Here is a 15,721-nt window from a genome sequence, read left to right on the forward strand (position 1 = left end):
ATTTACTTAATAACGCTGACCTGCTTTACTTGTTTCCTTATTTTTTCCTCACTCCTTATTTCTTAGCATTTCTTAACCCATTTTGTTCTTTGCCTTTCAGATTTAGCACTCTGCCAAGCCATGCCTAGACCATAGAATATTGAGACAGCATAGCAATAGAAGTAGTCTAACAAGGGGTGCCTGGGTGGCTCAGTTGGTTAAGCATCCAACTCTTGATTTCAGCTCAGGTCATGATCTCACAGTTTATGAGTTTGAGCCCTACATTGGCCTCTGCACTGACAGCTCAGAGCCTGCTAGGGATTTTGTCTCCCTCTCTCTCTGCCATTCCCCGTGCTCTCTCTCTTTTCTCTCTCTCTCTCTCTCTCTCTCTCTCTCTCTCTCTCTCTCTCTCTCAAAAATAAATAAATAATCATTAAAAAAAATAGTCTAACAATCCAGAGGAAAGTAGCCTGTTACTCCTTACCATTCCTCCCAGGCTTCAACCCTGCCCTTCCCATGAGCTGATGTTGGTGAGGGGTGAGGCGTTTTCACATGCTCCTTAAGCCCCACTGCTGGTCCTAGACTCTTGATTCTCCTTTGTTCCAAGCCCTTATTTGGCAGAATTGATCAATGTAGATTTGCCTGCTAGGAAGGCCTTGAGTTAGCTGGGAAGATATAGGAGTGGGGTGAGCTGGCAAAGGGAGGAGACAGCAGTGGAGGGAGCAGTCAGCAGGCAGTGTTTCTCTGCTTCCCCTTCTGCTGGCAGAGACTGCCCAGGCAGCATGAAGGAGCCGCTGGCTCTGGTTGGTCATGTTCTCTAGGCACAGACCAGAGCCACAGGAATAATGCAAACACATTCAGAGGACATCTGCCCTCTCTCCCTAGGCTGGAAGTGTGACCTCTGTGGGCATTCTAATTATCATGTCCTTGGGTTCCCAGACATTCTGTCCTAACAGTGTGTCCCACCACCATCTTCATGGATACTCTCTCATTCTCTGTTTTGTTTTTCTCAGGGTGGCAGGGATGAAGGAAATTATCTGGATGATGCTCTCATGAGACAGGATGCTCAGGTTAGTAGAACTGAAATTTCTTTCTTTTCTTTTGCCAGTAAGACATGCCTTAGTTGGTGGATCCCCTCTTATATTTCAGTGTATATTGCCTGGCTGGGATATATTAAAAAAAAAAAAAAAAAAGGTTCCCATAGATAACCTTTAATGCAGAAATTTCCTGCAGAGATACTTGGGGCTTGGGGGTGATACAGGGCATCATTATATAAGCCCCCCTGTGTTCTTGACATTGGGACCATGGTATGGCCACCCCAGAGAACCATGGACCATCTTTGGAATCACTTGAAGGTGAAGGGACCTGCCTTTGCTTTATTTACCTTGAATTTTTACTTCCCCAGAGAGAACATTTGACAGCACCTGTGTTAAACAGCTTGGCGCAGTGTGTACCCCATTGGGGTAAAATTAATATCAACCCCCAAGAGGCAGTTGTTTCCCTGGTGCCCAGCCCACTGATGCTGCCCTGGCACTGATGCCTGATCTATTTACTGCAGCCAGGTAACACTGACAATAAGAACTAATAAAAAGTGGGTCCTTACCAAGTGCCAAACACTGTTGAGCTCTTGATACAAAGTATGTCATTGAATCCTTGCAATAACCCTGTGAACCAAGTATTGCTATCCCCGTTCTATGGACAAGAAAATTGAGGCTTACAGAAGTCCAGTTCCTTGCTCAAGTTCACAGATAATACATGGCAGAACTGGGATTTGAACCTAGGCAATTTGGATCTAGATCCTGTACTCTCAACCAATATACAACCATGGGGAAGAACTGTTCCCATTCATTATGCAAGGTATGAACCACTATGGATTCTGCAGGAAAGAACCCGTTGCTTTCACCAAGAGGAAGAGGGGTATGTGTGTCATAAGAGTTCTGAGGATGCAGGAAGGCCCATCCCATACTAGAGAAATAGGAAATTGCCTCTAAAACAAAAGCTTTGAGGAGGGAGAAGGTATTGAAAACGCTGAACTCCTGGTTGCTTACATGAATTTCAGCTACCTCAAAGACAACATTTTTGGGTATGTTGGAAGGAGCCTCCATAGCTCCTTCCGGAGCTCCTACAGGTGTATCTCAAACTAAATGAAGAGTTAGCAAGCAATTTATTCCTGAGACATTATAGCCACTGTCAATTGTTGGTGCGTTTCTTAGATGCCAGGCATTGCATTAACTGCTTTGCGCTTTTTCCTCACAACACATCTGTGAAGTAGATATTTTTACTTCTGCTTTAGAGATTAAGAAACTGATGTGAAGATTTAAATAACTTATCCAAAAAAATCATTCCTAACTACGGTAAATGATAAATAAATAAATAAATAAATAAATAAATAAATAAATAAATAAATAACTTGTCCAAGATCTCCTAGCTGGTAGAATTGGGCTCCTTGAATCCAGGTCTGTCTGATTTTTTTAAACAAATGCAGTTCAATCAACTGTTTTGAGGGCCCTTCAAGGAGCCTCTTGGAAGTGATCAGCTGAAAGGGGTTTCCTACCAAGTTTGGGCTGGGAAAGTTGGACGGAGGAAGTAGAACTCAGAGTAGGTTTTTCTGGATCCTTCACCAAGACGTGAGGAATTTAAGACCAACGCCCACTGATATTTCAGCTCTTGTAGGATAAGACAGTAGGAAAACCTTGTCAACCTTTGCTGTGGCTTGTATCAGCGGCAGGGGGAGTGGTTGCAACCACTAGGTGTTATAGCTGGATTTTGAGGAAAGTAAATGAGTTTGAGATGAGAAGAATGATCAGGGCAGGTGGAATCAGGTCATGGTAACTTACAAAAGGTAGAAATCTTAAAATTTAAAAAGGCTGTTATCCAACGAGTCCAATTTCATCTGTTCTTGGGATGAAACTGGCACTGAAGGACATCATAGGGAGTGCTCAAAATTCCTACTTTAAAAAGAAACTCATGGGGCGCCTGGGTGGCTCAGTCGGTTGGGCAGCCGACTTCGGCTCAGGTCACGATCTCGCGGTCCGTGAGTTTGAGCCCCGCATCGGGCTCTGTGCTGACAGCTCGGAGCCCGGAGCCTGTTTCAGATTCTGTGTCTCCCTCTCTCTCTGACCCTCCCCGGTTCATGCTCTGTCTCTCTCTGTCTCAAAAATAAATAAGCGTTAAAAAAAAAAATAAAAAAAGAAAAAGAAACTCATGATATATTAAAACTACCCTAGGGGTGCCTGGGTGGCTCAGTCGGTCAGGTGTCCAGCTTCAGCTCAGATGGTGATCTCAAGATTCGTGAGTTTGAGCCCCACGTCAGGCTCTGTGCTGACAGCTCAGAGCCTGGAGCCTGCTTCAGATTCTGTCTCCCTCTCTCTCTGCCCCTCCCCTGCTTGGGCTCGGTCTCTCTTTCTCTCTCAAAAATAAACATAAAAAAAGTTTTTAAACTACAGTAAAAATGCCCTTCAGAGCTTTGGCTGGATGACACATTTTGGTTCTCTTCTCCTGAAAAACAAACAAACCAGCAAATCTAAAAAAGGGAAAATCTGCATCAACACTGGAAACCATGGAGGAGGGCCGTTAAAATGCCAGATGGGCAGCAAACCTGGGCCAAGGATGCAGGAAGGACATTTCTGCCACAGAAAAGAGGCCAATGCCCCCAACCTCAAAGCACAGTGGCTTTGTGCGAACAGGAAGAAATTCCTCAGGGAACTCCTGTGTCTCAGCAGCCCTCCGTGGACTAGCAACTGGTGCTCCTGCTGGAACTCCATCCATATAAAAAGTGAGGAGCTCCGAGAAGAATCCCCTCACCTTGTTCTGGAGGAAAAGAACAGATCTGGATAGACTGCTCATCACTTAAAAATGAAAAAGCATGACAGTCAGCAAATCCTCAGATCAGACACTATGTGGCCTGTGAACAAACATAAGCAGCAAGGGAGGCAAACAGGGCCACACTGTCAGGAAGAGGCAGATTTCACATGGCTTTGCACCCTAAAATACACAAGAGAAAAACAGGTTTCAGTGAAACAAGAGCTAAATAAAAAGGCGGTGAGAAAAGAACAGAGATGAAAACGGAGCCAGATGAAGGGCAAGAAAAGATAAAGGAGCTAGATGAGCCGACAAGAAGTGATCTTAGACGAAACAGGAAAATCTGAATTTTAAAGCTTATTACTTTATTACTTAGATGAACTCTTCATGCCCTCTGAGCTTTAAAATTCCATGGTTCTGTGAATTGACTCTAAAGCAGTGAGGAAATTAGACAAAGAAGTGAAAGAATAGGTGAGTAGATGGAGGGAAGCCCAATGAGGGACAAAAATGTGTCAGTTAAGGGCATTTTGAGAAACTTAACAAGCCAGCTGCTGATTATAAATAAACAGTAGGGTTTTAAATTTAAAAAATTAAAAAATATTTTTAATAAATGTTTATTTTTGAGAGAGAGAGACAGAGTGTGAGCGGGGAGAGGCAGGCAGACAGAGAGGGAGACACAGAATCTGAAGCAGGCTCCAGGCTCTGAGCTGTCAGCACAGAGTCCGATGGAGGGCTCGAACCCACGAGCTGTGAGATCACGACCTGAACCGAAGTCAGACACTTAACGGACTGAGCCACCCAGGTGCTCCAAAAACATTTTTAAAATAAAACACACATAACATAAAATTTGCCATCTTACCCATTTTTAAGTGTATAGTTCAGTAATGTTAACTATGTGCATATTCCTGTGCAAACAATCTCCAGAGCTTTCTCACCTTGCAAAACTGAAACTCTACACCATTAAACAACTCATTTCCCCCTCCTCCCAGCCAGTGACAACCACTCTCTGGCTTTCTGTTTCTATGAGTTTGACTAGACACCTCATACAAGGTAATCACACAGTACTTGTGTTTGTGTAACTGGCTTATTTCACTTAGCATAATGTCCTCAGGGTTCATCCAGGTTGTAGCATGTGCCAGAATTTCCTTCCTTTTTAAGGCTGGATCATGTTCCAGTGTTTGTATAGCCCACATTTTGTTTATCCATTCATCTGTCTGTCGATGGACAGTTGAGTTGCTTCTAACTTTTGGCTGTTGTGAACAATGCTCTGTGAATATGGATATACAGATATTTCTGTAAGATCTGCTTTCCATTCTTTTGGCTATATACTCAGAAGTAGTATTGTTGGATCATATGGTAATTCCATTTTTAATTTCTTGAAGCACAGCCATACTGTTTTCTATAGAGGCTGCGTTATTCTACGTTCTCATCAACAGTGCACAGGGTTCCAGTTTCTCGACATCCTCGCCAACAGTTGCTATTTTCCTGTTGTTTTTTTAAAATAGCAGTGAGGTAATATGAATAGTAGTTTTGATTTATCAGTAATATAGTTAAAGTGGCCAGAGTCAAATTCTTATAGTCCTACCTGTTTGGAATATAAACAATTACTAATGGGGTCCTGGTTCTACTGTGACACCTTGTGTAGCCTTCGGCAAATCACAGATCATTCTACAATAGTGTTGTCCAGTAGAATTTTCTGTGATGCTGAAAATGTTCTACATTGGCACTGTCTCGTATGGGTGTCCACTGGCTAATTTTAATTAACGAAAATTAAATGAAATTTAAAAGTCAACTCCTCAGCCAGAGTAGCCACAAATGGCCACAGAGCACCTGAAATGTGGCTAGTCTGACTGAGGAGTTGACTTGTAAATTTTCATGAATGAAAATGTAAGTAGTCACATATGGTTAGTGACTTCTGTATGGTAAGCCTAGTCTAGGGCATTCCTTTCAGCTCTGATGATAGAACCATGTAGTCTGTATATAAGGAGCTGCTGCTGGTGCTTGCCCTCTCAAGGAGATAGTAAAAGGTCGTATTAGTCATATACCTAAGGAAAAGTCTTGAGTCATTGTTTGCCACTCACCAACACCACTTCCACCCTCATCACCAACAAAATAAAACGCAGCCAGCTCAGCTCTTTGAAGTTCTGGAAATATTTGTATATTTCCTGGCACCTTCTCTGTGATGTTTTAAACTTGTGCTTTGTTTGGCTTCAGGACCTGTATGAGGCTGGAGAGAAGAAATGGGGGACAGATGAGGTGAAATTTCTAACTGTTCTCTGTTCCCGGAACCGCAATCATCTGTTGCATGGTAAGGCACTTGCCTCATCTTCCAAAGAAACTGTTTGAAAGACAGTGAAAACTATATTGTCCATAATTAATTTAGAACCTTTTCCCCTTTACGTGGTACAAAGAACTGATTGCACTGAACTGTCTTAGATATCTTACCTTGGAAATGTAGGAGTGCAACAGTGTGCATGAGAGCCAATTTCTGAAATATTAATGATGAATAATTAGTGGATATACAATGTATTCATAGGGGTTTGGCATTCCTGTTTGTAGGAAACCAACGTTCGCGGTCAGTCCTTTTTCTAAAGCAGCCCCATTTAATTAAAAAAAAATTTTTTTTAAGTTTACTTATTTATTTTGAGAGAGAGAGAGAGAGAGAGAGAGAAAATGAGTGGGGTAGGAGCAGAGAGAGAGGGAGAGAGAACTCCAAGCAGGCTCTGCACTATGAGTGCTCGAACTCACGAACTGCAAGATCATGATCTGAGCCGAGATCACGAGTCGGACACTAAACCGACTGAGCCACCCGGCACCTGCCCCATTTAATTTTACTTACATAAGAAAAAAATCTTCAGTACATCAGTGAGTAATGAAGTAGAATTGTTGGTTGATATTTATTCCTATTTAATATCCAAGTTGTAAAGCTAATAGAAATGATTTCTTTAGGGAGTATGTGGCATAAGATAAATAGTGGATAGTTTCACATTTTATTTCCTATGTGTAATGTTTTTAATTTGCTTCTGGTGATGCTAGTCTTTGTAATGTGCTTTTAAACTTCTTTGGGAAAAAAATTGTGGAACATTTGTCGTCAGGTTTATTTTCTTGTAAACAGCAATAAGGATTAAATAGGATATTTCATCTTTTATATAAGCTCTTTAGGTCTTTATGTTGCAGCACAATTTTATAAACCCACCGTGCTGTATAATACACACAATTTACAAAACCTATGGGAAATTTGAGGATGAGTTCGCTAAATTGAAAACATAAAGTAATTGAAAATTACAACACATTTGGAAGTTGCAGTGATTTCAGATATTCCACAGTGCCTAAAAATAGGTAATTACACCTGTTAATAAATGTCACGGGCTACCATCAGATGCACCAACTTCTGACTCAGCTCCTTATTTCTTCCCCTTGCCAGATTACTAATTACATAAATCTCCACCTGGTGGTATTTCCCAAGAACTGCAGGTCTGCTAAAGACCATGCAAATACCTTTGTAACAATTTTCACTTCTCAGCACAATTGTCGGGAAGTTATAAAATATCTGCTTGTAAACGACTGGAAGAAAATCTAAGCACTATTTGGATAAAGAAAACTTCATAATTTTCTTACCAACAAACAATAATAGTGAGGATTCAAGTAACTAGGGTTTTATTAATTATCTTCCCAGTGCAGTGCTAAGCATATGATAAGCATTGTTTGTTGCAATATCCCATTGGAGCAGCCATTATTTCCCCCATGTTACAGTGGAGAAAACTGGGACTTTGAAAATGTGTCAATGAGATCTTTTGATTCCAAGCAATAGACACTCCAACTTAAGTAAGAAGGAGAAATAATACAGAATGGGACAAGAGGGAAAATGGAAAAAACTGGTGGCTCATAGAATTGAAGGAAGAGCTGAACAATTCCAGGAAGAACAGAAATCAAGGCAGTTCTGGGGATCACAGTGGAAGGGAGTCACATATTTTACTTGTAAGGCAGAGTTTCTCAGTCTGGTCTTTGTTGAAAATGCTGGTTCTTGAACCCCTACTTCAGACTGGCTGATTTAGAATCCCTGAAAGTGACATCCAGGACGTTTCCCAGGTTCCCCAGTTAATTCTTCTGTTCTCTGAGGTTAAAGCTGACTCAGTGCTTTTGGCCATTCCCATTATCTGCTCATTTATAAAACCCCCAGGAGGGGGAAAGCCTGGGTGGCTCAGTCAGGCAGGCATCAGACTCTTGATTTCAGCTTAGGCCATGATCTCATGGTTGTGAGATCGAGCCCCACATCCCACTCCATGCTGGATGTGGAGCCTACTTAAGACTCTATCTTTTTCTCTCTCTTTAAAAATTAATTAGTTAATTAATTAAATTTAAAAAATCCCCAGGAGGGTAAGACTGGCTGTGGTCCGATGAACTGCCCACTGATTTGGTAGAGCTTATGGTGTATGTTGGGGGGCAGGGGTGTCTGTGGGTTGACAGCCCTGTGAAAATCACACTGATGGGGCCTGGGGAAATACCCCAAAGAGAGCAATGTTAAGAAGAAAAAACAGATATCCACTCTAAGAAGGCTCCAGAAGGAGACAGCGAGAGGAAAATAGGCTCATCGCATTTGAAAATACTTGGCAAAAAGTGAAAGAAAAACTAATTATGTTACATTCTATTAAAAGAGGCAACCATTTGTGTCAAATGTGACTCAGTATTCAAGGGGTTGACTTACTCTAGTTTTAAGCCAAAAGGAACACACAGGTGATTGCCAAGGCCAGAATTACAAAAAGACATGTTCTGCTCATTAAGAGAACAATGAGAAAAGAAAGCACATCTCTCTAGATGTTATGTTCATTTTATGTGTGAGAAAACAGGGTCCCAAATAAGGGAAAGGACTCGCCTGATCTCCTCCGAGAGTCACAACATTCCTTCATCCTCCCTTCGCACCCATTCCACTTGCCTGTGCCTCCTGGGTTCTCACTGACACTGCTAATTACTTTCTTCCTGAGGTATGCCAAAGAATAAATAGTGACTGTTTTGGATTCTGTGTCTCACTCTGTCTCACTCACACTCTGTCTCTCAAAAGTGAATAAACGTTAAGAAAAAAATTTTTTTTTCGGGGCACCTGTGTGGTTCAGTCGCTTAAGCATCTGGCTTTAGGTCAGGTCATGATCCCACAGCTTGTGGGTTTGAGCCCCACGTCAGGCTCTGTGCTGACAGCTCAGAACCTGCAGCCTGCTTCAGATTCCGTGTCTCCCTCTCTTTCTGCCCATCCCCCACTTGTGTTCTGTCTCTCTCAAAAACAAACATTAAAAAAATTTTTTTAATTAAAATAAAAAATGGGGGTGTCTCAAATGTCCATTGATGGATGAATGGATAAAGAAGATGTGGTATACATATACAATGAAGTATTACTCGGCAATCAAAAAGAATGAAATCTGGCCATTTGCAACTACGTAGATGGAACTGGAGAGTATTATGCTAAGTGAAATTAGTCAGAGAAAGACAAATGTCATATGACTTCACTCATATGAACACTTTAAGATACAAAACAGATGAACATAAGGGAAGGGAAGCAAACAGGGAGGGGGGCAAAAACCTGAGACTCTTAAATATGGAGAACAAACAGAGGGTTACTGGAGGGGTTATGGGAAGGGGAATGGGCTAAAATGGTAAGGGGCATTAAGGAATCTATTCCTGAAATCATTGTTGCACTATATGCTAACTAACTTGGATATAAATTAAAAAATTAAATTAAATTAAAATTTTAAAAAATACTTGTAAAAAAAAATGGGGGCACCTGGGTGGCTCAGTCGGTTGAACGTCCAACTTCAGCTCAGGTCACGATCTCCCGGTCCATGAGTGCCAGCCCCACATCAGGCTCTGTCATGACAGCTCAGAGCCTGGGACCTGCTTTGGATTCTGTGTCTCCCTTTTCCTCTGCCTCTCCCCCACTCACACTCTGTCTCTGTCTCTCAAATATGAATAAATGTTAAAAAAAATTTTTTTTAGATAAACAGTGATCTCTAGAATGCTCATTCTCTCCATAAATTTCAGTTTCCTCTATTCTTTTTATTATTTATAATTCCATTTTGTTATTGTTTGTAGTGTTTGATGAATACAAAAGGATATCACAGAAGGATATTGAGCAGAGTATTAAATCTGAAACATCTGGTAGCTTTGAAGATGCTCTGCTGGCCATAGGTAAGTTGGTAGAGGGTGGGAAGTAGAGAAACAAATGTTTACCGACTTTTCTCCTTACTAGTTTGTTGTCATGGGGATATAGGTGTTTTCAGGGATTTAAAAAAAAGTTTCAGTCCCTCATAATGGGACGCAGAATTTTAGACAAGAAGTATTACATATGATCTGATCATTATTATATTATGTAGCTTTATATATTTTATATCCTCTGTGCTTTTATATCTGAATATACCGGAGAGATAATCCTATATTAGCTGACTCTTGTAAGTCTATGGATGGTTAGAACTAATAACTGTTTCATATGGTAGACATAGTAATCATTTTGAAACTATATGCTGCCTTTTGCTTTAATTGCCTTTATTAATTATTTCTCCATGGTCTATGTTCATAAAACATAGACCTTGGCTAAAATTCTTCTGACAAAGCAATCAAGAGAATACTACTTCATACCTTGTAGAAACAGAGGGAACAATTGCCACTTTTTTCTCATAGCTTTTATAATTTTTTTATTTCTTTTTTTTTTATCTCTTAACAGTAAAGTGCATGAGGAACAAATCTGCATATTTTGCTGAAAGGCTTTATAAATCTATGAAGGTAAATGGCTCATTTTTAGCATCTCAATGACTCTAACATGTCTTATGTCCACCTTCATGTTTACTTCTGTTTCCCATACAAATTAACCAAAATCAGCTTGAGATACTCAGTTCAACTCATCAAATACTTCACCGAGTGCCTACTAATGATAATACTAGGTAATACTTATTGAGTACTTATAACATGTGATCACCATTCCTAATGCCGTATACATATGGATTAATTTTATCCCTACAACAGCTCTAAGGGGAAAGTCCTATTATTAACCCCCATTTTACAGATGAGAAAACTGAGACATAGGGAGGATGTGCAGTTTGTCCAAGGTCCTCAGTGAGGAAGTAATGGAGCAAGGATGCAAATATTGGCAGTTTGGCTTCAGAGCCCAAGCCCCTAACCGTGCATCATACTCTGTGCAGAGACTGCTGCTGGGAACCGTGAGAGGTACAGGAGAGATTGGAAGGTAGGAAGGGGAAGACACATGTGTGCAAAATACCAGTGAGGACAAAATAGAATATAAGACAGTAGTTGAGGATCCAAATATATAGGAACACAGAAAGAAGAGTATCTTCCAGTATTTGTTTAGGGGATGAAGATCAGAGAAGAATATTTAAAGAAGTTGGTATATTTCAGCAGGACCTTAAAGGAAATTTTACAGGGGCACCTGGGTATCTCAGTCAGTTGAGCGTCCGACTTCAGCTCAGGTATGATCTCACAGTTTTGTGAGTTCAAGTGCTGCGTTGGGCTCTACGCTGACACTTCAGAGCCTGGAGCCTGTGTCACATTCTGTGTGTATCTCTCGGCCTCTTCCCCACTTGTGCGGGCCCTCGCTTTCTCAAAAGTAAGCAAGTAAATGTTAAAAAAAATAGATAAAGGGAGTTTTACGTTGGAGGATTTCATCTGGCAGGAAGGATGGTAAGGCTGGGGAAGGAAGGATGACATTCAGTGGGGAAGAATCATTGCAGGTGAGGCAGGCAGTATGAGAACACCAGGTATGTGTCTCGAATGGCAGAGAGCAGTCTCCTCTGGTTCGAACACAGAGTGTTGGAAAGGTAGGTTGTGGAAAGCCCTGAACACCATGGTGAGGAACAGTATTCCACAGGCTTCTACAGGCTTTGTGGTGCAAAAGACGTCATCAGGAGAGCCATGCATAGGCTTGCCTTGATAGGCTAAAGAAGAGCAGAGAACCAGCATGGATCTTGTTTTCTTCCATAGGGCTTGGGCACCGATGATGACACCCTTATCAGAGTTATGGTTTCTCGAGCAGAGATTGATATGATGGACATCCGGGAAAACTTCAAGAGGCTTTATGGGAAGTCTCTGTATTCCTTCATCAAGGTAGGTCATGAGAGCCCGGCCTTGGCCCAGGGGAAAGCTCTGAGAAAAGAAATGGGGTTCTGACCTAGGTATTCAGACACTTCTTATCCGTTCCCTGGCAGATAGCACCACTTTTAAAGATCTTACTCTAATTCAGGTATTTCCAGTTTCTTTCCTTTCACACAGATGTTTAAATCTCTGCCAGGTTAGAAGCTGGAAATGTTTGCCTTCTAAATATAGTAATTATGTTGACCCCGGACAGAGAAAGAGTATATTGTAATGAATACTTTTAAAAGTGTCATTTCCTTGCCTGCCTGCTTACAGTGGAAGATAAGCAACAAAGTCAGTCATCCAGAACCCTACCCAGGGCCAGCTAAGATCTACAGTGGGAAAGCCTGTTAGTTACGCTGGATTTCTGCCTTTGTTTACCTGGCAGCAGACTTCCCGGAGTCCTAACTGGGCATGAGAATGACAAGAAATGATTCACATCCAGGGGCACCTGGGTGTCTCAGTCGGTTAAGTGTCTCACTTCGGCTCAGGTCATGATCTCACAGTTCGAACCCCATATTGGGGGCTTCAGGCTGACCGTGGGGAGTCTGCTTGGGATTCTCTGTCTCCCTCTCTCTGTGCCCCTCCCCTGCTCGCACGCTCTCTCTCTTTCAAAAGTAAATATTTTTTTAAAAAAGCAAAAATGACAAAAGTAAGAAAAATGTAAGTTATAAGGAACAACTAGAATACAGTGACATGTAAGCAGCTGTAAAAAAGAGGCCAGGGAAAAGAACACTATGCTATAAGGAAAAAGGGATTATGCTATAAGGAAAAAGAATTTAAGGAGAAAACACATTAAATAGGAAAAAAGTGATCACTTTATATTAATAAAGGCAACTATTCACAACAAAGATTAAGTCATGAAACTTTTAAGTGCCAAATAAGTGTTGCATTCAAATCTATAAATAAGAAATTTGAAGCTCCAAAAGAAGACATTGATGGAAAAATATGCCAGATAGAATTTAACACATCCTTATTCTTTGGCAGATTGATGAGACAAAACATAAAGAAAGATATATTAAGATTTAATTTAAGAGATATATATTAAACTTTGAATCCAATAGACAGAGAGTCCCTCTTTTCTAGTGCCCATGAAGCACAAACAAAAATTGATCTAATAATTAGACCATAAAACATTATATGTAGAAATTATAGCACCTTTCTGGAAGGCTATTTTGCAACATGTACCAAAAGGCTTAAGAAAATGCACAGTCATTGGGGCACCTGGGTGGCTCAGTCAGTTGAGCACCCGGCGGCTTTGGCTCAGGTCATGATCTTGTGGTTCCTGGGTTTGAGCTCCACATCGGGCTCTGTGCTGATATGACAGAGCCTGGAGCCTGCTTCGGATTCTGTGTCTCCCTCTCTCTCTGCCTCTTCCCCACTTGCATTCTGTCTCCATCTCTCTCTCTCTCTCTCTCTCTCTCTCTCTCTCTCTCTCTTTCTCTCTCTCTGTCTCTCTCTCAAAAATAAACATTAAGGGGCGCCTGGGTGGCTCAGTCGGTTAAGCGTCCGACTTCAGCTCAGGTCACGATCTCACGGTCCGTGGGTTCGAGCCCCGCATCGGGCTCTGGACTGATGGCTCGGAGCCTGGAGCCTGCTTCTGATTCTGTGTCTCCCTCTCTCTCTGCCCCTCCCCCATTCATGCTTGGTCTCTCTCTGTCTCAAAAATAAATAAAGGTCAAAAAAAAAATTAAAAAAAAAATTAAAAAAAAATAAACATTAAAAAAAATGTTCTTTAAGAAAAGGCACCATCATTAATCTGGTAATTCTCATTTTATGAAAATCTATCCTGAGTAAATCATCAAGAAAATGCACAAAAATTTAACTACAATTGGTTATTATAACAGTATTTATAATAGTGAAAAATTAGAAAAGATAGAAATATCTAACAGTGGGGGAGGGTAAGCAAATTATTTTACCTATATAAAACGGAATACTATTTAACCATTAAAGAATGATGTTGTAGAAGAACATTTAATAAATTAAAATAGGGAAATAATCTCTATTATGTAAAAAAGCAGAATACAGAATACTATACCCCCTCACATAGGAATCCATACACATAGAAAAAGGTCTGGAAGGATATTGCACACACCAAAATACTAAGAATATCTCTAGATGGTGGAATTAGGGTTTTTATGTTCTTTTATGTCTTTATTTCCTATATTGAACAGGTATTACTTTTGCAATAAAAAAATACCTCTCTGAGAAAAAGCCAGAGAAGACTGAAAAAGTTAACATGGTTGACTCCGATCTGTGTATTCCTTTTGAAAACCCGCTTATCAGATTGTTCCTTTGCTTCCCTTGCCCCCAGGGTGACACATCTGGAGACTACAGGAAAGTACTGCTCATTCTCTGTGGAGGAGACGATTAAAATAAAATCCAGGAAGGATAGGAGGATTCCCAACACTTTGAATTTTTTTTTCACTTCATTTTTCCACATTGCTATTAGTATTATCTCAGAATGCTTATTTCCAATTAAAACGCCTACAGATGCTCCTTAGGATATAGACTGTATTATTATTCATCTATAATTACTCATTATGATGCTTTAAAGCTGTACTTGCATTTCAAAGCTTATACAACTTGAAAGGAGATTTTAAATTAGAAATAAAAATGTACTCCATGGTTTTAACAGATTTCTTCCTTGTTTGTGTTTCACAGAAATTGGAATGTATTAAATTTATTTCATGGTTTTGGTGAAAAACTATTAAAGCAGAAGACTCAAAGACTGCTGTAAAATCACTTTGCTTCCCTAATTGTTTTCAAAGTGGCTAGTAATTTCTTTATTTGAAATTGTGAGCATGTAGTTCTTAAGAATATCAGTTCGATTCGCTGTTTTACATGGTCATACTTTGAAAACATCCATTAATCTCCTTTGTTTAGATTTTGTCTATACTGTTAGTTGATCTCTACAAAAGTTTGCATGGGAGACTTCCTTTCTCACATCTTACATTAAGATTACTTACTCCCTCCAGGTTGAAGTATACCAAAATCACCAACTCGTCTGAGCAAATTAAATTCTAAGTGTGGTTATACAGCTCATATATGTCTGGTTAGCAAACATAAATGCTGAACATTCCACAATATTATGGTTAATGTCTTAATCCAGCTGGAAGATGAATGGAAAAAAACTAAGTGTCCAACCAGGTATTATACTGATGATGGTGTAATGTTCTGAATTTACTTTTATTTACAGGAATTTTTTTGTGCTAAAAGTAATTTTTTAAATATTTTTCAATTTTGTTGATTTGTAGTAATTTACATTTGCACTGTGCCTTTCAACTCTAGAATTATTCTGAAGTTGTACTTGATTTTATTCAAAGGTTCAGTTTATATACGACGTGGAAAAATAATTGTAATAAAACATGGTGTCTTTAAAATGTCTTTAAAATATTCTTTCTCTAATTGACTTTTCCACTTCGGAGATTTTTCACCCTGGCCCTGAAAGAAGATATCTTTAAAAAACTTGTGTTAGTCAGTTTCTGTTAGAAACTACAACCTAAAGAAGACATCCAGATGGCCAACAGGCACATGAAAAGATGCTCAACGTCGCTCCTCATCAGGGAAATACAAATCAAAACCACACTCAGATATCACCTCATGCCAGTCAGAGTGGCCAAAATGAACAAATCAGGAGACTATAGATGCTGGAGAGGATGTGGAGAAACGGGAACCCTCTTGCACTGTTGGTGGGAATGCACACTGGTGCAGCTGCTCTGGAAAACAGTGTCGAGGTTCCTCAAAAAATTAAAAATAGACCTACCCTATGACCCAGCAGTAGCACTGCTAGGAATTTACCCAAGGGATA

General features: G+C 40.3%; 1 protein-coding gene across 2 annotated transcripts in view; it reads left to right on the forward strand.

The window, feature by feature from the left end:
- Positions 1-15,293, forward strand: part of ANXA4 (annexin A4) — a 61,501-nt gene extending 46,208 nt beyond the window's left edge. For both annotated transcript variants that reach the window (XM_047853451.1, XM_047853452.1), the window contains 6 exons: positions 993-1,049; positions 5,995-6,088; positions 9,862-9,957; positions 10,490-10,548; positions 11,761-11,883; positions 14,225-15,293. In XM_047853451.1, coding sequence (XP_047709407.1) covers positions 993-1,049; positions 5,995-6,088; positions 9,862-9,957; positions 10,490-10,548; positions 11,761-11,883; positions 14,225-14,284 — 489 coding nt within the window. In that variant the 3' untranslated portion in view covers positions 14,285-15,293. The remainder of the gene's footprint in view (positions 1-992; positions 1,050-5,994; positions 6,089-9,861; positions 9,958-10,489; positions 10,549-11,760; positions 11,884-14,224) is intronic.
- The last annotated feature ends 428 nt before the right edge of the window (positions 15,294-15,721 follow it).

Source organism: Prionailurus viverrinus, chromosome A3, assembly GCF_022837055.1.
Source record: "Prionailurus viverrinus isolate Anna chromosome A3, UM_Priviv_1.0, whole genome shotgun sequence".
NCBI classification, from domain to species: domain Eukaryota; kingdom Metazoa; phylum Chordata; class Mammalia; order Carnivora; family Felidae; genus Prionailurus; species Prionailurus viverrinus.